At 37.3% G+C, this 21,832-nt stretch overlaps 2 protein-coding genes across 4 annotated transcripts; one reads left to right on the forward strand and one right to left on the reverse strand.

Annotated features, from left to right (window-relative positions):
• Positions 1-539: 539 nt before the first annotated feature.
• LOC140004087 (DExH-box ATP-dependent RNA helicase DExH15 chloroplastic-like) lies at positions 540-9,444 on the reverse strand. 3 transcript variants are annotated; one of them, XR_011825087.1, is made up of 17 exons: positions 8,859-9,439; positions 7,994-8,169; positions 7,769-7,882; positions 7,524-7,632; positions 7,357-7,443; positions 7,122-7,240; positions 6,347-6,494; positions 5,545-6,144; positions 5,191-5,469; positions 4,661-4,867; positions 4,217-4,582; positions 3,549-3,785; positions 2,315-2,535; positions 2,025-2,124; positions 1,738-1,884; positions 1,431-1,644; positions 540-1,064 (listed from the first exon to the last, which is right to left on the reverse strand). XR_011825087.1 is itself a non-coding variant. In XM_072071871.1 (16 exons), exons 1-16 carry the CDS (start codon positions 9,372-9,374, stop codon positions 1,546-1,548), a joined length of 3,525 nt encoding a protein of 1,174 aa, XP_071927972.1. In that variant the 5' UTR covers positions 9,375-9,439; the 3' UTR covers positions 1,133-1,545. The 3 variants fall into 3 exon arrangements, 1 of the variants encoding a protein (XP_071927972.1); XM_072071871.1 differs by lacking the exon at positions 540-1,064 and having other exon boundaries at positions 1,133-1,644; XR_011825088.1 differs by lacking the exon at positions 540-1,064 and having other exon boundaries at positions 1,414-1,644; positions 2,025-2,071; positions 8,859-9,444.
• Positions 9,445-10,763: 1,319 nt separating this feature from the next.
• Positions 10,764-16,940, forward strand: LOC113716910 (pyruvate dehydrogenase E1 component subunit alpha, mitochondrial). The gene is made up of 8 exons (XM_027241462.2): positions 10,764-11,586; positions 11,936-12,015; positions 13,162-13,239; positions 15,220-15,315; positions 15,402-15,473; positions 15,676-15,729; positions 15,841-15,906; positions 16,506-16,940. Exons 1-8 carry the CDS (start codon positions 10,902-10,904, stop codon positions 16,548-16,550), a joined length of 1,176 nt encoding a protein of 391 aa, XP_027097263.2. The 5' UTR covers positions 10,764-10,901; the 3' UTR covers positions 16,551-16,940.
• Positions 16,941-21,832: the final 4,892 nt, after the last annotated feature.

Here is a 21,832-nt window from a genome sequence, read left to right on the forward strand (position 1 = left end):
TATGGTATAATTTTTTGTGACAATTATGACGCCCCTCACCACCAAGAAATCAACGCTTTTTAGCAAAGAGCATTATATATTATAGGAACCTTTTGTAGCCAGATAGTGCTTTTCTTCTTATACCAACTTCTGCAGTTGTCGCTAATTTTCACCTGAACATTCTTGCAGCACAACATAAAATGTACGTCAATAACTGGAAGCCCCTTTTATTGGTGGCTGTGGAACTTGATAGGCAGCTATGTTGCCTTCTTCAACACCTAAATACAAAAAGAAAAGGCCTACAGAATTATTGCCTTTTGATATATGATAATAACAGGAGCAGCGCAGCAGAAAAATGCACAAAGAATTTGTGCACTATTCAATTATGAAAGTCAACTGCTGGGCCTGATTTTGTATTGACAGGATCCAGGGTCTCTGCGGTTGCAGGGCCAACGGGCCCATGCAGTAAATGGCCTAAGATTGGGCTGGATGGGCCGGATCTTGGGGCCTTGCACTGGACGGTGCAGCGGACCTGCCAACCACACCGGCCCCCATCAATATTCATAGCTCCTCTTTTCTCCCATTGACAGGTTTGAATTCAGTATATTTCAACCGAAGAAGTACGGTTAGGCAGCCACAAACCAAGAAGCATCGGCTTCTTGTTGTTCACGAATCTAACAAAGCGCAAAAACCTATAATTATAGCCTACTTATCTATACGAATATCATTCCTGAGAATCTGGTTTTCAGACTAAATAACGGAAGTAACTAATTAGCAGCAACCACCCAACCACCTCCCCACCCCCCCGAACAGCATGGCATAGGGATAAAAGTGACAGTAGAATGCACATTTGTCGATTGCAAACATGCATCGGTTTCACCACCATGTCTAAGGAGTAACTGCATATTCGCAATAAATAGGATTCCACGCCAATTTCTGCGTCTTAAAGGCAATTTCAGGTGACCAGATAAATGAACACCAAAATACTTTATCTTGGCAGTTGATACTTTACCATGTCATTCTGCCTGCTCAAAGCAGGTAAACTCACACACCTCAATGCTCTTCACAGATCTTCTTAAAGATCTCTGTTCAAAAGTCGCAACAATTGATAAAAAGAGTAAGAAAAAATCATCGAAATAAATGTAAACACGTCTTATGTAAGAATAATGGTTTCTCCTATTCTTTTCCTTTTTAAAAGGGATCAACAATGGTTCCCCACCTACCCCTTGATGATGATAATGGTTTCTCCTCTTACAATAGTAAGTGGCAAATGTAACGTTTTCCATTTTAGTCAAATTAGTGGCAGGATGTAACGTGTGAGTTCAAAAAACTTCAATTGAAGTCTCAAACATCAACCAATTTATGCTATGTAGTCTCCTTCAGGACCTCTACTGATGCAACTAAGTATGGAACTTTTTCATTTCCTTCCAATAATTTGCCACACACCTCACCTGCATGTTCTTGTAGCTTTTGTCTGCCATCATCAACAGTCCCTTGAAATTTGTAGAAATGGACACCATCACCCACAATTAGATAATTTTCTCCAATTAATGTCCTCGTCATAGCTCACCCCGCCAGCTCACTTATTGGGGGACGGTCCATGATATCAGATGCACCCTTGGCGTTGCTTTGCAGTAGTGGGTCAATGTCAGGCAACTTGGGAATCTGCCAATCGTGAAAAATCAATACTTAGCGGCCGAGCCAGGAATTTGATACATACACTATTTGTGTAAGTACAGTGTGTCAATAGCAACATACCTGTGCTAATAAATCAATTGTTCGACGTAAGAGACGAGCTAGATCACCTTCATCCATCGCACAATCCATCATAATCTCTCTCCAAGTTAGACCAGAAGCCCAGGCTTCAACCATACCAGAAAATTGGCTATCCAAGCAGCAAGGTATCTGTAAGCCAAAAACATGGTCCAGTAATAAAAGTGTAATTCAGGAAAGAGCAGCAAAGAAAGGATGGTGCAGGCTTTGGTGCAGGCTTTTAAGCAAATATTCATGTAGCAACTGAGACAGCTCTTGATTTAGCAACTCACCATTACTCCATGCTTTTCCTGAAGTTCTAAGAGTGAGCTTCTTTGATCTGCCAAAAATTCGATTACGTTGGTCACAGTGGAGGAAGCTTCATATATATAGCTGCAGACCAGACAAAATGTTATACATGCATTATTATTTTTGTTACTAACCATGCAAATCTCCACTTATAAGATAATTACTTACTGAATCAAATAGGAACCATTATTCTGGACTCTCACATCATCCCAGAGATCTTAAACTAGTCAGAATTCTAAGAGATTACATACTCATCTGAGAGTAACAAAGATACCTGTTATTTTTCCAGGGCCTGATCTTAATCCCTTCAGAAACTAGGCTTCCACAGACAGCAGCAAACTGTGCAGGTTTTAGATCCAGCAATATCTTGTTTCGAAGAACCATAGCAAGCCAGAGTTCATTTTCTCCCCGAATTGCAGCTGCAGTTTCACCCAGGGGGAATATGACGTGTGTGTTTATATCCAAGGCCCTAGCTTCATGTATGACATTGCTGACCTGAAAGATGTCAAGAACTTGTTTAGGGGGGAAAAACATAGTTTTAGCTGTCCAAGGATATTCTGATAAAGTTGACAAGTAATCCTTGGCAGAAAATATTTGGTAATATAATTATCTTTATCAAGTAACTGACCAATCAAATACAGATGAATAAATAAAATGGAACTTTAAGAGGAAATTTCAGTTATCTATTCTCAAAAGTTGAAGCAAAAGATTTCTAGGTCTTGCAGTACAACTTTTTGAACAGCTACCGTTTTACAAACAGAAATCAGGTCAACTATTCTGAATGAAACAGCTTTCCTGCACTCTTAATAGACAGGAAACATCTATGAATTGCATCCTTTACTCCTCAAAACATGTTGGAAAATGAGCAATAACTTCTTGAGTAATTCTATATCAATTTACAAAATGAATTATCCAGAATGTGCTAGTGAATGCATTTCAATTGTAAAGTACTGAGTTTCACTGCCCAACTCTGGTGCCTATTTAAGTGTGGAAGAATTCTTACATTCTTATCTTTGTCAAAACATATCAAAAATCAAGTGCACTATTTCTACCACTGAAAATCAGAAATGACACGAAATACAGGAGAACTGGAAACTTTGGATGACAGAGCAATGTCAAGAAATGGATACCACTCCAAAGATAGCTGGGTGGACACTCAAATTCAAAACCATTCTACGAAAAAGTCCAATAGAATGATGAAACAAGAAGATAGAGAACCCTTAATATCATGCAAATTTCTTTTCCCGACATCAAACAAAGGTCTGGGTTTGGAGGAAGTTGATCATAACCACAAAGACTAAGCTAAGAAATTAGCGTACTGCCGTCAGAAGAAGGATAAGCCTGTCAGTGACAAAGATATGAAGAAACATAACCAGCACACAGCACCTGGGTATAGCTTGTTACATATATATATTCCCTAGGAAATGCAGAGGAAATCACAACTAACGATGAATAACTCCAATTATGACCAGAATGCAAAGCAAATCATGGATAACTCCTCATATTACCTGCAGAAATTCCTTCCAACCAGAAGGTTCAATCTGCTTGATTCTGTTAGTCAGACGCTTTGATCTGGCCATTAAACGTCGAATCTTTTCTTCAGTAAACTTGGCAAAATCAGTTATCTTCTTATATTCTTTAAAGCCTTCGCTACGTGCAATTTTTTTCTTTAAACGGGAGACTCTATTTCTCTGATCCTTGTAGCTTTGTACTGCATCATAGTATGCTTGAGATAGTTTTAGTACCTAGCAATACATTAAAAGTTAAACTTGTCAAGCTTGTATTCATTAAAAAGTGCAAGAGAAACTCTTTGATGAATGAATCACGATTACAAAAATATGCAGGAAACCTAGCTCAAGTGAAAGTCTCAACCAGATACACTGTTTTCATCCTAGACTGTGAGCCACATATCATGAAGGTCAGTAACCAGATTATTGTTGGGGCAAATAAGCTAGGGTGAGGTTTCTAGATGGGACAAAGTGCTTTAAGCAGAAATATAACTGCAGATACATCTTTGAAACAATTAAATGATGCAAGTGAAGTATTTTCAGGTAAAGTTAGATGTTAAAGTTATAACAATGAATCCCCTACCAAACAACATCACAAATGCATGAAGAGAAATTTCCTTGGTAGTTGGAATTCAACAAAGTTTGCAGCATTTTACTATCACAGTTACCTCATCATCTTGTGAAAGACTACTTGAGACTGGCACGTTTAAACTCCAAGACCACGTCTCAAGAGATCCTTCCATGCACCACAAACCCCCAAGCTCAGATTCGACAAGCTTCTGCCACTGCATGTCCCCCTTGTCAAGAAGTTCTGTCATGATTACCCGAGGCAAAGCATCACCTTGAGCCAGGGGAACATTAGGAAAGCCAGTCCTGTAAACTGTTCTTATCCACTTTTCCGTGAAAAGATACCAAGAATTATCCGAACCAAGAGCCACATGATAAGATGGTGCAACTTCATGTTTGCATCCAGTATAACCTGATTGATAAATTTGTCTGTCTAAACTTAGTGCAAACGAATCTGAACTGCTGACCTGCGTACAAGCAGCAAGACATAATTGCATACTGGCTCTTTAGAAAGGAAAAGAAAAAAAAAGGTTAAACACACTTGCCATTTTTTTAAGTTTGGAAGCATTCAGAGAATCAAGCAGCCCCAGATAGACAGCAGGAAGCAGATGTTGAACCCCATCAGTATCATTATACTGTAAGCACATAAAGGGTAAGTGCCCATCTTCGAGCTCCTTCAACAGTGGTTTCAAAGAAAAGAGTCTCTCCAATTCCATTTTTCTTCGTAGATCAGTCCGCCTACGTTTTTCTGCCTAAGGAAAAAGTGCCACAATTAAATTCAAAACCTAAACTAACCCAAAAAAAAAAAACTAATGAAATTTGTGACAGGAGAACCATCTGAGAATTCTTGAACTTGCTGAGAAGGACAGCAAAAGATTATTCAAGTGCTAAAAGTAATCCACTGGACAAAGAAGACAAATTTAGTACTTATAGTGCAATGACTGAATGAGTGTCAACTTAATGGAAAATGGTCAACCAGAGACCATACACAGAGTCTGTCAAAGCATTCTTATTAACAGACCGTAGAGGTTCATTAAAACTAGAAGCATAAGCAAAGTACGGAAGCCTGACATACCCTTAGTTCTTCCTGGAGGGTGGCAATCTCTTTATATGCTGATTGAGACAACAGTTTCTGGCTTTTCCTATCAATAGCTTCATCAGTAATTTCTGCAGTCAGCATCTCTATATCATTTTGTATCCTAGCAAGTTCTTCTTTGGCAGCAAGCATAACATTGCTCCCAACATAATTTCCAAAACTCTGCTCAACTAACTTCTTCGCTTCTTCTAAAGTCCGGCCTGCTTGTAAGACTTTTATGTCATCTGATTCACTCATTCTACTTCTAACTTTTGTACCCTGCATAGTCACGTTTAATGAAGTCCATCACATGAAGATAGCTGGATTAATATGATGTTGCATTAAATAACGTACCGCTAGAAGATTCAGAACCATTCCATAAGAAGCAGTAAACTGTGATACAAGAGGCTTGAGGCCAGAAAAAAGAAGCTTGAAGCCCTCTTCAGGGCCTTCATATGGCGTTTGAACAAGAACTGCATGACCTCTATCATCAATGCCCCTACGACCAGCACGGCCAGCCATTTGCATCAAGTCATTTGAGCTTAACTGGATATGTCCACTTTCACCCCTTTTGCTAAGACACGAAATTACAGCTGTCCTCGCTGGCATGTTAATTCCAGCAGCAAGTGTTTCCGTGGCAAAAACAACCTTAACTAGCCCTCTTTGAAACAGCTCCTCTATGAAAGATTTCCATAAGGGAAGGCAGCCAGCATGATGAGCTGCAGCCCCTCGGAGAAGACCTTTCACGGAAGATTCTCTGACAGCATCAGGATATTGAACACGAAACTTCTTCAGTGCCAGTTCAACTTCACTCATCTCACACTCATCAAGTAACTTGCAGTCTTCAAGATACTGCACCGCTGCATCACATCCTTTCCTGCTAAAGATAAACCAAATTGCAGGAAGCATATCCCATCCCTTAAGCTGCCATAACGTGTCTACAACTTGAGGGACCTAAAAGAAGAAAAGTAAAACCATGGACCAGGGAAGAAAAAAATTATGAAATGAGGATGATAGTGGAATGAGAGAGAGAGAAGTAATGATAGTAACACTGATATGTCCATTTTCAAAAACGAGTATGTGTTATGTCCACGGAATAAGATGGCAACAGTATTGTTGCCAACTAAAAGTTGCATAGCTAAGGTTCAGTCCATACTTGTGAGCGGCGAGTGGTGTTTACACCATTCTTTGAAAGTGTAGTTACATCATTTTCATGTTTTCTTGAGTTCCTTCTCCTGGGCCTTTCATCCTTGGAGAAATCAGTTCCAAAAGAATCAGGTTCCATGCGATTTAGTGAGAGCCTCCTGTCCCAATCAAAAGAAAGAAAGTACCAGCAACACAGAAAATAATTAGTATAAATTTATTATTCCTTTTTTCCCATTTTTTGAGGATATCAGGAAAGAGACATTTGAAAAACACATTTTAGATGCATGAAATACGTTCAGTGAATAGTCAGAGGAAGTAATGCTAACTTGAGAACTCTGATCACCAACTGTTCTGTCTTATATCAAACTCAATTCTGGTGCGGATCCCATGACAAACGTTCTGAGGAAGATCAAATAGGAGGAAGATCTTGGCTCCCATGGCAAGGTTGGAGAATGGGACCCTTATTTTTATAAGAAATTGATAAAAGACCCTCTATGACAATAAGAAACTTGCATATACAGGTGGGTGAGTAACCAAATTGCCTCATCGTATGCATTTTTTATCACTAAATAAATGATTAACTAATAATGGATCATAAACCAAAAAGGCCCCCAACAATGCCCAGACACACAGTAAATAGGGGCACAAAAATTTGTAAAAATGAAATACAGCAGGATGGAGTTTAAAATCTCAGAAACATGAGATATGTACAAAAAAGCAACAACAATCAGCACAAGAAGACTGCAGGGCCCTTTTGATGGACCAGCAAAAGAAGATGAGGCTACCTATTCATGCCAGTGCCTTTCTCATTAAGAAGAGGTAACAAAGCTGTCTTTGTTGAGAAGTGCCAAGTCAAAGGAACCGGACGCTTGGATGATGTCACCAACTCGGTTTTACCATGAATCTTACAGTAGAAAATGTAAAAGAAAAGATTAGGATCAAAGTCAATCGCTCCATTGTCAAATGAGTCCTTAGTAAAATTATGACCGCACCTACATCTGCCAAGGGTAATTCATTTACCTGATTAATCCAACCAGCCAGTTCATCTGGATTAGCAACAGTTGCTGAGAGGCATATAAGTTGCACTTCTTTTGGGCAATATATAACCTGAAAGAGTTTTGGAACAATTCATGTGATATACTATAACTAAAACCATAAAGAGTTTCTGATGGGAGAGAAGCACGCACAATCTCTTCCCAAACTGTACCCCGAGATATGTCACTCAAGTAATGCACTTCATCCAGAACAATCACATCAACATGGAGAAGTCCACTTTCAGATGAAACAACTCCTACACTGGAAGGCGAGAATGTTAACTAAAGAAAAGCATATCATCTTTCTAACTAAATGAATCTTAATTAGTTTTGACAAACTTTTCTCGCATGGTACGTGGAAACAATAGAACACTAGCCAGAGATAAACTATGATTTACCTCTGATACAGCATGTTGCGCAAAATCTCTGTAGTCATAATTACAACTTGGGCATCTTTGTTAATAGCTGAATCTCCAGTAATGAGCCCAATATTACTATCACCAAATGCTTCACTTCGAATAGGCCCACAATAATTGATATACATGTCTCAGACAAGAATATACAAAATTAACGATAAAAATATAAATTGATTGTTAAACTATTACTTTAATCAAATTCCAGACCGGAATTCACGGAATTTCTGATTAGATAGAGCCTTTAAGGGAGTTGTGTAGAACAATCTTCTTTCTTTGGCCACTGTGGCAACTGCTGCAGCTTCTGCTATTAGAGTTTTCCCACTACTGGTTGGTGCAGAAACCACCACTGATGATCCTCTCAGGAATGCTTGAATTGCCGATCGCTGCAAACAGGTTCCAAAACTTTATACTTCTACAATTAGATAACACGTAAACAAGTAGATGACGACCAGATGTTCATCTGCAAAATATGTTCTTGAATCACACAAAATGTGCTAATAAATTCGCACGCAGTGATACAGTTTACTGTAAAAGTGTAAATGCAAAATAAAGTGGTGTGTGCGTCTATCAATATATAACCGTGAATACCAAGAATTATGCACTTAAATAGCATATAGCTGCAAAAGATTCACAAAATTCTCGATTTATTTTCCATTTTGCTTCATCTCTAAACATTTATGTGAGGCTAAAGGTAAACAAGCGACTAGAAATTCAAATCAAGTTGGTACGAGAGTTCTTTATTGACCAATCAAATCCGAACAAAGTTCAGATTTTTAAAAGCTTTTAGGCTCTGCTCCAACTAAACTCCAGAAGCAGAAAGCTTAAAGTTCACGTATGAGAAATCGAGCTACGCGAACTCAACACGAGTGCTTACCTCAACAATACATCAGTCGAGCTCAAGTAATAATCGTTCAACACAAGTTTAAGCAAAATATACTACGTTTGAGCTCAGCTCAAATAATAATCGTCAGACGCAATTTTAAGATGAATTAGTTTTTTTCTCAATTGCTTAATTTAGCTTAAATTTTTAAGGAAATTAAACAGGAAGAAGACAAAAGAAAAAAAAAGGAACCTGAAATTTATCAATTCTGAAAGAGTAAATGGAAGCGAGCTCATCAACATCGAGAATTTCATCGCCGAACACTTTAACTTCGTTACAAATCCTCGTGATTCTCTGCCACTTGAATTCCTCATGCTTGGACTCCTTACTCTCGGCCACCACGGAAAAACTCTCAATTTCCTCTTCTTCCTCTTCTTCGCTCACCTCGTGTCGCACGCCGTCGTATTCATCAGCCGCAATATCTTCATCGTCGTCCGCATATTCATTATCATCCTCCTCTAGTTGCTCTTCGCCTTCGTCTTCATCTTCTTCGTCGGAGACTTGAGACTCGGCAGGGAAAATTGATTTAGGGAGTTTATAAAAGGTTTTGCCGAATTTGAGAGGGTTTTTTGAGGTGTGAAGAGTCTTGGGCGAGCAGAAATTGAAGGCTCGGAAATGGAGGAGAGTCTGGTAGGGTAGAAATGGGGAGGACTTCGGTGTGGAGAGTGAGAGAAGGGGAGGGGAGAAGATGCAGCAGGGTGCGGGCATGGCGGGAGAGAAAATGAGCTGTTGTGTTTATTATCGTCTCTATTGAAACAGATAATTGTAAGGATATTTATATTATGAATTTCAAAAGGTAGACACTGACAACTTGTGATTTGAACTAATTTACAAAAGCAACGGAAATCATCTAAATTAATGGCTTTGAAATACACGTGCTCCTTTTGAGAGTATTTGTACAAAAAAATAATTTTTAATTGATATACATATTATACCATTAGAGTTATAATATCAAAAAACCCATATGGTTAAACAAATCTACAAAAATGTCCCTTATAATTTCAAGTCATACAATCTAATATCTCGTGGTTTGAACTAATGTGAAAAATTGACAACAATCATTTAAATTAAAGAGTTTCAGGTTGTTTGACATGGAAAATTGTTTTTTAAATCAATGTTTTAGCTAATATACCTATTAAACCCCTTAGAACTCATAAAATATTCAAAAACTCCCCAAAACTTTCAAATACAACTCTCTTTATTTCTATACATACAATAAACAAATACTCCAAAATAAATTTCTATACACAAAATAAATAAATAAAAACTTTCAAATACAACTTACCTTATTCTTGTGCATAAAATAAATAAATAAAAGTAACATGTAATCATAAAGAGCCTTTCCGTAGGTTGGTTTAATCACAGAAGGCTTTTCTGTAAGTTTGCTTAATAAGATCGTTGTTAAAAAGTCTTTTATTGCTTATATATATATATATATATATATATATATATATATATTAGGTTAATTGTGTCATTTAGTCCACCTTTATTAGTTTTGACGATTGCTGTTGCTGTTTCAAATTAGTTCAAATCATGAGGGATTGAAAATGTATGATTTAAAACCATAAGAGTCTTTTTCATAGGTTAATTTAACCAGAGGGAGCTTTTTTATATTTTGCCCTTAACTTTATCACCAATTGTATGCTATGCAAACAAATTACCAACAAAGAAAATAATAATCTTAAAATTGATTTGCGTCTTATGCAATTATTGAAGCCCCACTCAGTCTTGGGTGGACGATTTAATTATTGTTTGTAAAAACTAAAGGACGGTCCAACTAATACATATATTACGGCGGGCCTGATAGTGGGATAGATGATAGATCACTACACTATATATTTGCTTTATGGATTTATATATGCTTTTTTTTCTCTCATTTATTTTGCTTTTCTCCAGTCTGATTCGATTCTTATACTGTAGTAGTATTTTACTTGGACATTTCCTCTTTTTTTTTTTTTCCAAAAGTTTATATTTGTAGCATTCAATCTTTGCAAGTGTACAAACTCTGGACTGTTGTCTCTCTCGTCCGTCCCATCGAATACTGCTTATAGCTGAAATTCTCATTTTGCTATTTATAGGGAATATATAGTTAATTCACATTTCTTCTCCAACGCTCCCACCAAACCAAACAGACACCCGTCATAATTTCCCTGTTCACCATATAAATTTCCCGTCTGCCCATTCTTAAAAAGAATAAAACAAAAAAAAAAAAGTCAAGCAAACCAACAGCTGAAGATGGCCCTCTCGACTCACCGGACCACCACCGCTCTCCTACGCCACCTAACTCCTGCTATCTCTTACCTCCGCCACATCTCCACCGACTCCACCTCCACAATCACCGTCGAAACCAGCGTTCCCTTCACCGGCCACAAGATCGACCCGCCCTCCCGTTCCGTCGATACCACAGCACAAGAACTCATGTCGTTCTTCCGCGACATGGCCTTGATGCGCCGGATGGAAATTGCCGCCGACTCTCTCTACAAAGCCAAACTCATCCGCGGTTTCTGCCACCTCTACGACGGCCAGGAAGCGGTGGCGGTCGGCATGGAAGCCGCCATCACGAGAAAGGATTGTATCATCACTGCCTACAGAGACCATTGTATCTTTCTAGGCCGCGGGGGAACTCTATTGGAATCGTTTTCTGAATTAATGGGGAGGAAAGATGGGTGTTCCAAGGGGAAAGGGGGTTCGATGCATTTCTATAAGAAGGAAGGGGGATTTTACGGAGGACACGGGATTGTTGGGGCTCAGATTCCTTTGGGGTGCGGATTGGCGTTTGCTCAGAAGTATAAAAATGACGAGAATGTTACTTTTACTTTGTATGGTGATGGCGCCGCGAATCAGGGGCAGTTATTTGAGGCTTTGAATATGGCTGCTCTTTGGGATCTGCCTGCCATTTTAGTCTGCGAAAACAATCACTGTAAACATCCCAAAATACCTTTCCTCTTTTGTTCTTTTTATTGCATTCATGGTTGTTAATTTATAGCTCGAAAAGTTATGTTTCTAGCATGTAGTTTTTTCTCTCATATTTGTGGTTGTCGGGTTTTTGTGGAAAAGTAAAATGCAGTTTGATTTGTTGTTTGGTGTTAGAGTTTCCATGTGTATGAGTTTCTCTGAGAATTTCTTGTCCTGTATTCTATTTGAAAGAGGAGGTTTTTGTTTTTGTTGAATGTTTTCGGGTAGGAAGACGTGTTAGGTATTGTGTATCTGTTAAATGTCTTGGAATGCATTCAAAATTTGAAGGAAGTAATCTGTTATTGGGTTGACAGATGGAATGGGGACAGCAGAATGGAGGGCAGCAAAAAGTCCAGCTTACTACAAGAGAGGGGATTATGTTCCTGGTTTGAAGGTGCTTTAACATCCTTACTTGTTTAATTTTTGGCTTCTTCTGTTATTGCTACTTACTCATTTAGTTTTAGTTAACATATTTTAGTTCTAAAGTTGTAAGAGTGTATTTTTGAATCAAAGCAGTTTGTTAAGAAAGTTATTCTTGAAATTTGATTCAATGCTTTTGTAATAAAATGCAATAGTACCATGGAGCAAATTGCAGCAGCATTTTCAATATACCAGTTTATGAAGTAATGTGATAATTACCACCCTGTTTTTGCCTTGTTTTGGAGGAAATGGCATTTGTCATGTGCCTGGGGTTATAAAGCAATTGAAGTTTGGTTGACAACAACATAAGATAAAGTGGGGCAGTCATTAATTGAATAAAAGATTTTGCTTTGATAACTAGGTTGATGAAATGTCAAAAAGTTTTTTTCTTTAACCTTTAAATGGGAGGCTCACTTTGATAACAAGACATGATGCTTCGAAAGTAATTTCTTTGTAAATGCTGTAGGTGGTTTACATATCGAGTTCTGCAGATAGATTGAATGTCACTCAACGTGGTAGATATTTTTCAACTGCCATATAATGTTCATGTTGATTGATTTTGAATTGAAGGTAGTATGAGCACACTTAAATGAATAAAGGGATTAATTCCACTAATATTTCAGTTTGATCTGTTCATTTAGAATCTTACAGAAAGTTATAGTGGTTCACATCATTTGTTTATCTTGTTTCTATGAAAAAAAACTGTAATAGACTTGTTTATTCGAAAATTATTAATTTATAGATGGTACCTTTCTTTCCTCTGATATTGTTGTTTTCTTTATGTTTGATGATTGTACTTGGGATTTCTCCCCTGAGTCGGGCATGTGAATTGGAAAAGGTTTATCTTTTTTTGTTTCTGCTTTGCTTTTTTCTTGGGGAGAGGGGTGTGCTACAGGAATGTTCACATTTTTCCAGATCTTTCCTATAGTTTTTGGTTTATTATACTGCAGGAAATCAGTAGGCTTAGTGCTTGACAATCTCAAAAGACATTGGTCGATTGAAAGTGTTAAAGAAATAAAATAAGAATGTCATGGAATGATATGCAATCATGTCTGTTCTCTCTTGTTTCTCCATTGTTCATATCGGTTATCGTTAATTCTATATATTTGTCCAAGAACAGGTAGATGGTATGGATGCCCTTGCTGTGAAACAGGCATGCAGATTTGCCAAGGAACATGCCCTGAAGAATGGGCCAATTGTGAGTAAAACTACATAGCTTATTCCCTGTACTTTTTTAAGTATTGAGTAGATGTTCGTTAGATAACTCTTGTGATTTTCCTTTCTTCCTTTATTTATACTTTGATGTTTCCTTAAGTCTGGACAATAAGATCATACATTGTTTATTTAATTCATCTTCAAGCAAAAGTGAGGATAAAGAGATATGATATAGTGGAACTTATTATTGGATCTAGTTGCTGGTCTATGTTGTTGTGTCTCTGTAATCTTATTGTTGCAATCTTGTAATTGATTGATTTATTTACTAACAAGGGTGAAGAGAGTTGATGTTGGAAAGCATTTACATAAGGAATGCAGATATAGTTTTGAAATAGTGCTTAATTCTTTTGGTTCTAGATATTATAACTAGACTTTTCATATCCTAAATGCTGCAAGGGAAAAACTTGACTACTCTTTATGTGCTGTTGAGGCTTTTATGACTGTTGACCTATCCTGGAGTTAGCAAATGCTATGCCGTATCCATGGAATCTTATGTATGAAAATGATATCAAGTTTGATGGTTGAATAGAAGCGTAAAGCAGTATATGTTGGAAGAGAACAAATAAGTAGAGTATTATCCATTTCCTATGATTAAGCTTTGGCCTACTAAAGAGTCTAACGTGTCTACCACAAGGCCAGTCATTATTTTGGATTATTTGTATTATACTATTATGTTTCCTTTCCACTCTTTATTTTTAATATTCAACATCCCAATATGAACTCTTTTATCAGTCAACTGTTAGAATTGACACAGTATCCTGAGAAGAACAGAGTTTCCTTCAACCCACATGAAATGTTTTGTAGTTTAGTCAGAATACCAAGAGAAAAGCTTGAGTGATGGTTTATTTGACAAACCCTAGGTTTATAATAACAAATATTTGACAAACTCTAGGTTTATAATAACAAATAAGATGCAAGAAGCAAAGTCATATTGGGAAATTTTGATCATCTTTCACTACTAGCATCTTAATGTCTTTATTTCTGCAAGTAATTTAAACAGGAAACAAAAGATCCTTGTGGCACAAATGACTATGTAGAATACCCATAAAAATAATGCTTATTTCCTTTCTCCAATTGTGTCAGTAATTGTGCTATTCGACATTCATGCTTTTGGTAAATTATCTGCCTGTCAAGTATATTTATGCATTTAATAGCTAATGTAGTTGGAAACAAAGAAAATTCAAATTTCCGAGTTTCACTTCAGCAGCATGGCACAAAATCTCTACATCCTACAACTTTAATTTTAAACCTAGGATGACTTTAATTTCAAGATGATCGTCTGGATAAAGTTAATGAATTAGCATCCAATGACCAAGTCTTTTAGTAAATATTGTGGTTCTTTATTTAAATGGTCAATTCTGTTTTCCATGTCAGCCATGGGTGTGTTTTAACTACGGAGCACACTTAAATTATATGAAGTATAAAGATGCTTGGATTGGTTGGTGAGCATTCAAAGTGCATCTACTATACTGTCTCCGTTCACTGAGGAGCAAAAAACTTTTAGGGTTGTGTTGATATTTGTCTAATGCACGTGAAATTTACATTCTCCTGAATCACACTGCTTAATGCCCGGCAAGGTGCTTTTATTCTTCATTCATCATCGTGCACTATTGCATAAGTTGGATGGGGGTAAAAGGTTATATATGGATGTGAGTAAAGATTATGTGATGCCATAAGGAGCTTATAGAAAACAAAATTTTGGACTAAGTGCTTATTCTTTTGGTTGAAATTTTTGATGCAATATAGCTGTTAATACATGGGACAAGCAGTTTGAACCTTTTGCATGTATCATTGGTAGCTTGTACTGTCTGTTTACTTGCTTCATGTAGCCAGTTTGTCACTTTATTTGGTAGAATCTGTGCTATTACTTTTATCATTTGCCAAGAATCCATAAACTACTAATGCTAAAGAATGTGAAGAAATTTCATTTTATTTAACCTTTGTCCTCTTGGTTATTGTCCAGATTCTGGAAATGGACACCTATCGATACCATGGTCACTCTATGTCTGATCCTGGAAGTACATACCGAACCCGTGATGAGATCTCTGGCGTGAGACAGGTTGTTATGTTTCCTATTGTGTTAGAAATATATTCTCCTTGATGCTTCACATACAAACTTAATAAATCAACTACTTTTTACTGCAGGAGCGTGATCCAATTGAAAGAGTCAGGAAGCTCTTATTAGCATATGATATAGCCAATGAAAAGGAGCTGAAGGTTAATTTAATTTGGTTAATGCTGATTTAATGGCTTCAGAATTTTCAACCTCTTATAGGCACTTAATCTGTCTTTTTTTTTTTAATTGCATATATTTTTCAAGAATACATGCATAAAGAGTTTTGGGGAATAATGGGATATCATGATTGACGGTTGCTTTTTTGGTTTATTTGCTGATGTATTTGAATTTTTCCATACCCAGGATATTGAAAAAGAAGCGAGAAAACAAGTTGATGAAGCCATTGCAAAAGCAAAGGTGAGAATCATGACTGAGCACCTATAATGTGTATCATTGGTTTCGACCTTCTCATACTCGGCTTACTTTTAACTTAGATGAGCTAGTGCTGATGTCTCTCTCTCTTTGCAGGAGAGCCCTCTGCCTGAGCCTTCTGAACTGTTCACAAACGTATATGTCAAAGGATACGGGGTGGAGGTATGATAGATTTCAGCTATGAGTACGGTTTAGGTGTCATTGTTTGGACTCGCATCTACTGGTTGATTGTAGTCATCATTGTTCAAATTTGAGCATAAATATTGATTTATTTTTGGCTTAGCATGAGAGTTTCTGGGGTATTTTTCTTTGTTGGGTGCTTGATCAATGTTAATTTGCACGATTATACAAAATGAAAAGGAATCTTTGGATAACTTTGTTTTTGGTGTAATATGATTTACCCTAAAAGACAATAGGCCACATTTTATCTTATTTTGTTCCGAAATATGGCAATGGAAATGGATGAAAACAGAAAATGATTGATAACGTGAGACTTATTTCTCAACAGGAGATCTGGTATTTTATGAATAATGTTTTTATGTAATTTCAGAATTTGTTGTAGAAAGATTTTTTATTCAATTTCAGCCAATATCATATAGGTTATGTTGTACCTGTTATCATTATTCCTTGTCTGGGCGGAAAAAATATATGAGAATTAAGGTGAAGAAGAAAGAAAAGAGAGGAATTTTCTATTGGTGGTTGCATAGCAGAGTTTCAATATGGTGGTTGTATTTGCATTAACTGAAGGCGTTCTTTTGCAGTCTTTTGGAGCGGACAGGAAAGAAATTAGAGCTGCACTTCCATGAAGCAAAAATTTGAAGGAACCACCTGCTAGGACCAATGTGAAGCAAAAGAAGAACATTTTTAGACAATAATACTTGCAAAAATAGAAAGTTTTACGCTATATTTGGGAGGACTGGTGCAGTATTCATCGACTCCTTTGTTTGGATAGGAACGGTTCTTCCCTAGTGCTCTTTTTGACAGCTGAGTGGTTGTGATTTTCTGGAAAGCAAAGCTGGGGGATTACGAGATTCATTCTGTTCTGTTTTCTTTTTCGAGGAAGTGGGATGTATTGATATGCATAAAGCAATTGTCACGCTTGCATTTCTGCAGGGGAGTTTTGTCTCTTTTTGTGAGGTTCTTAAAAGAGTCTCTCTGTTACTTTCAAGTGAAATTTTATTTCTGTTAAAAGCACAGCTGCACCAGAGTCGTCGGTGGATATTCACCTTTACAACTCTTTGAAGTGGCCGCCAGACCGCTACAGGTGCATTATGTTATGGCCCTTTGTGGAAGACCTTACAAATCATGCATTTTATTCATTTTTGCCGCTGCCATAAATGTTTGTTTAGATCACAAACTCGTTTTAATAAGAAATGCGAATGATATGCGTGTAGACACGCTCGTCTAAAATTGAGCACTCCCAAATGATTCTTGGATGTGGCTTTGGTAAGTTCGTTAACCCGTTCTCTTTTCCGCTGGTCGTCCAGCCTTTTTAATTTATATATAAAAATACATTTTTCTTTTTGGGAGGGGAAAAGGTTCTCTCCTGGTATGCTGCACCCTTTTGCTTATTAACATCATATTATTATACAAGTATGTACCATAAAATTATTATTATTATTATTTTTTTGGTGGGTAAGCATGTAGGAGTACCACAAAATGCAGTACGGAAAGGGATAACATTTGTGGGGATGCGCTTAAAGCCTTGCAACAGCGAAGCAGCTTTTAGCGTTTGGTCCTTGGCTGCTGCTGCTGCTGCTGGTGGTGGGGGTACAGTCAGGCACATCTCTCCAGACAAGTTGGCTCTGCATGACAGAATCTGTGGAAAATTGGGAGTGGTTAAAAACGAAATAAATAAATTAGGCGAAGCAAATATGTCCACATGCCATAACATCTTTTGCCAAATATATATTAATGTTTATTGATAAACCCCGCAGACAGCGGGATTGGGTGAAATTGAACCAGCAGCAGTGTACGAGATGGTAAATTACAGCCTCCTCAATGCCCCTGCCTAAGTTAACAGCGTAGTACTATGGCGTAGAGAAAAATTATTCGAGTTAGAATCATGCCATCTTCAAAACTTACACATTCGAAAAGGAGTTTTTGTTTTAGCCTTTTCAACTTCCACCGGATGCAATTAGGCCTGTCAACTGTATTTTGGGCACGGGTAGGGATTTAATTCCGTTTTTCGGATTCGGATCCGACCCGAATCCTTTTTTGTAAAAAAAAAAATTGGGTCAGATACGGAATAAAGTATTCCAATCCGAATCTGAACATAAATGGATTAATAATTTAAAAAATATATATTTATCAATATAATTTGATTATGATGATGTATTTGAGTAAGGTCAATTTGATTTCTTTTCTTATTTGATTTTTTCTTGTATTAGTTAGAAATTAGTTTACAAATATATTTGTTCTCATTTTTATTAGAAATTGTAAGATTTGATAGATTTTTTCAGGTAAATCCGACCCGGATCCGAGATCCGTTGAATCCGGATCCGAAATATAGAATAGAAGACTCGTCGGATAAATGGGTCGGATTCAAATCTGATACAGTATGCCGGGTCCAGACCTGGAATAATGAATTCCAACCCGGACCGGCCTGTTAACCGGCCTAGATGCAATCAATACTCGAAAACGTACCATAATAGAGTTAGATATGAGACATTATTGTCTCGGGTCATATTATACCGAAGTAGATGTTCTAGTGCTTTCCTTTCATTCGTCTGCCCACCCCAGGTCCGTATCAAATATTACTGCAATCCAAATATTACCACTACTTTCATGCTATTATTAGTCATACACAAGGGGAGTTACACCTGGCTTAATGGTTAGCTTAATACAACAATAATCCAGTGCATATGAGTAATCATGGAACAGAATCGATTTAAATGCAACAAGGCATTAAAAGAAAAAAAAAAAAAAAAGGAAGAGGATCAAGAAAAACCAGGAGGATCCTGAAATGATCTGGCAAGTTGGATTTGGGTTACCCAGACCAATTAAGTAAGCGACAATGCTAAACTGGCTTGGACTTCCTTCCCTGTTAGTTCCTCCGCCTCGTTTTACATTTATTCCCTTCTGGGCCGGCGGTCAGAACATATAAAAACTCGAATGGGGACAAGAAATGCTGCACCACCCTCCGACAGGTTTGCAGTTTGCACCGCACCAGTGCACTCGATCGACTCAACCCCTGTGTTGTGTTGTTTGTAGCATAGCAGATTATTATTAGCAGCACATCAATCATGATAACTCTGTGTGTGTGTGTGGGCCTTGTTAGCCTTAAATAAATTACTGCTCGTACCACGACTTGGTACGTACTAGTACTAGTTTTGAATTTTGATTTGGCCATTTTCTGCACCAAAACAAGCCCCCCCTCAGCCCTCAGGGAATCCAATGCACCTCTGCGCTCTGCACACCACCGGTCCACCACTCCTAACTGCATCTCCAGCTCTATTTTCCCACCTCTCAGATTCTTACAATAAAATTGCTACAAATTCAGACTGCATGCTTCTCGTCTTGCTAAAACTGTTGTTGTTGTTGTAATACTAGAGTAGAGTATAGATATTTTACTGGCTGACACGAAAGTTTAAAATATGGAGTTTTGAGCATTGCCCAAATTTTCTAGAAGCAAATGTATAAGAAACCATTTAAAACGTCAAAAATCAATGCTAGAAGTTTGGGACCTGCTACGTACATCGCTATATATGAATTTGATCTCTGCACTAGAACAAGTCCAGCTTATAAATTTGGCTACAGCCTACGTTTGACAAAAATAATTTAAGTTTATCCAAGTTAAGATCATTTACCAGGTCCAGCTCTACGATTCAGATATCTTCACGCCTTTTTTTTCTATGTAGTACAATTTTTTGGTAAATTATACTTCATCCGTCCCACTTTGATAGTCTTGTTTTCTTTTTTCGTCTGTCCCAAATTGTAGTCCACTTTCCAATTGAAGAATATAGTTGTATTTTAATTTTCCTAAAATACCCTTATTCAATGTAAGTTGTTGTTACTATAAACCTACCTCATTTAATGAGAGTTGATTCTTTTTTTACCATCAATTCAAGTTCCCATAAAGTTGTACTCTATTTAATGTGAGGGTATTTTAGGAAAATAGCAATCTAAATTTACTTTTTCAACAAAATTAACTACTTTTTCTTAAATTGTGTGAAAAAAGAAACAGGACTATCAAAGTGGGACGGAGGGAGTACAATTTTTAGCAAATTGGACTTCCTAAGCAGTTTTTTTTTTTTTTTTTTTTTGTCAAAAACTTCCTAAGCAGTTTGCTTTGCCTTTTTTCACTAGTAACCTGGGCACCCGATTGGACAAGTGATTGTAACGCTGGCCACTTGTAAGATGATATTTTTACTTCTTTTTTTTTAAAAAAAAACTTGTAACCTGGGCAAGGTGATTGGAGTCGCCGAGTCAGATGTTGTATTTTTCACGATAAATGTTTTGACCGAGTCAATGACAATAATGGCCGATTGTGACACAGACGCGATAGAAGACGAGCATTCATGACTCTTCCTACTAGTTTGGAATATTTTAGGGATAATTTCAGAAACCTCCCCTGAGGTTTCTGACAATTTCATTGACCTCCCCTGAGGTTTCCACAATTACACTGACCTCCCCTGAGGTTTAGGATTTTATAACAAAATCAGTCCATGAGTCAAAAGTAAACATAAAAAAGTGTTTACAGGAAAGGGAGGGAAATTTATTTCCATAAATGCCCCTGAGATAAGTGTTTACAAGTTATATTAGTAAAATAATAAAAACTAAAAAAAAACCAAAAATAAATTAGAAAAAATGAGGGGATGTTAGTGAAATAAGGAGAAAGGAGGGGATTGACCATTTCCTTGCACAAAGCTGCAGTGCTCCCTTATCAGCGTCCACTACAATTCCGTTATCCATCAATGTTTCTGGGATTTGATCCTCATAGGAAGGAAGGAATATAAAGTGCTCTGCACTTTGGAATTCGGCAGGCAAGTTAAGTGGAGGATTCATGTAACTGGAACGAATTTGTGGAGGACGATGAGCAACAAACCACTACTGGAGAAATTCAAGAAGGGGACAATTTGCGTGGATGGATGTATTTATTGGAAAGATGAATTGTTCGTGGATGGTGAAAGAGATATACAATATTTTCATGTTGGGGAGGAGAAGTTTGGGATGGTTTTTCCTCCTAAAAGGACTAAAAGAATTCGTCAAGTGACTCAGATTGGAGATGATCTTGCCATCGTATATAGAAGACCATTTTGTCATAATATGTTGAAGCTATGGATATTCAACAAGAAGGATAAAAATTGGGCTAAGAATGTAATCAAATTGCCAAGAATTCCAGTTTCCAAACTTGAAGTCATAGGGACAACGCACAAAACTAGTGAAATCTTGATGACTACTAAATTGGGGTACCATGACATGTTGCAGTTAGTATTTTACGATCTGGAAACAGGAAATTTAAGGACCAGCAATATTACTTGTCCTGGGATGCCTAGCATAGCAGCTGGTAATCTCCTTTCCTATGATGCAAGCGCTACTGTGAGCAATCATGTAGAAAACATTTTTCCACAAGAATTTTCAAACCAAGGAACAACATACAACAAATGCAGGAAAAATAAAGAGGAGAAGAGTAAATGGATCCTTGTTACCATCATTTATTAGTTCTTAGTGTTTTAGTTTCCTTCTACTCAGTGCAGTATTTTGTGTAGTTAATTTGGTAGCTATAAGTAGGGAGTTCAGCCGTGAAGACGGCTTCAAAATCCCAGGAAAATCTTTCTTCTTCTGGTGCATGTACCTCAAGGCAAAAAAGTAGCAGATTTCCCAACTCCATCGCCAAATTACTTTAATCAAAAAGAGGATGACAACAGTAAAAACAACAACAAACTCAGATCCAATTACTTTGATCATGGGAAAGAGGAAGAGAAGAGGGGATTTGGAGCTTCAACTCCCGGATGGCTTCTGCTATCTTTTGTAAAGCTACGTAAATCATCTATCAGTACTAGGGACAAAATGCTAATGAAGTAAACTAAGAAATTGCTTGTAAATACATTCTTCCAGGTTAACAGTTAGCCAATGGTCCATGGCA

The sequence above is a fragment of the Coffea arabica genome, chromosome 11e, assembly GCF_036785885.1.
Source record: "Coffea arabica cultivar ET-39 chromosome 11e, Coffea Arabica ET-39 HiFi, whole genome shotgun sequence".
Taxonomy (NCBI): domain Eukaryota; kingdom Viridiplantae; phylum Streptophyta; class Magnoliopsida; order Gentianales; family Rubiaceae; genus Coffea; species Coffea arabica.

What these genes read in the sequence shown, in the direction of transcription:
- LOC140004087 (XM_072071871.1), bottom strand. Translation starts at nt 9,374, where the DNA reads ATGCCCGCACCCTGCTGCATCTTCTCCCCTCCCCTTCTCTCACTCTCC. An exon ending in TGGCTGGTTGGATTAATCAG is followed by an intron (nt 7,241 to 7,356) that starts GTAAATGAATTA and finishes TTCTACTGTAAG; the next exon opens with ATTCATGGTAAAACCGAGTT. An exon ending in GTCTTTCACAAGATGATGAG is followed by an intron (nt 3,786 to 4,216) that starts GTAACTGTGATA and finishes ATGTATTGCTAG; the next exon opens with GTACTAAAACTATCTCAAGC.
- LOC113716910 (XM_027241462.2), top strand. Translation starts at nt 10,902, where the DNA reads ATGGCCCTCTCGACTCACCGGACCACCACCGCTCTCCTACGCCACCTA. An exon ending in AGTCTGCGAAAACAATCACT is followed by an intron (nt 11,587 to 11,935) that starts GTAAACATCCCA and finishes TTGGGTTGACAG; the next exon opens with ATGGAATGGGGACAGCAGAA. An exon ending in CCAATGAAAAGGAGCTGAAG is followed by an intron (nt 15,474 to 15,675) that starts GTTAATTTAATT and finishes TTCCATACCCAG; the next exon opens with GATATTGAAAAAGAAGCGAG.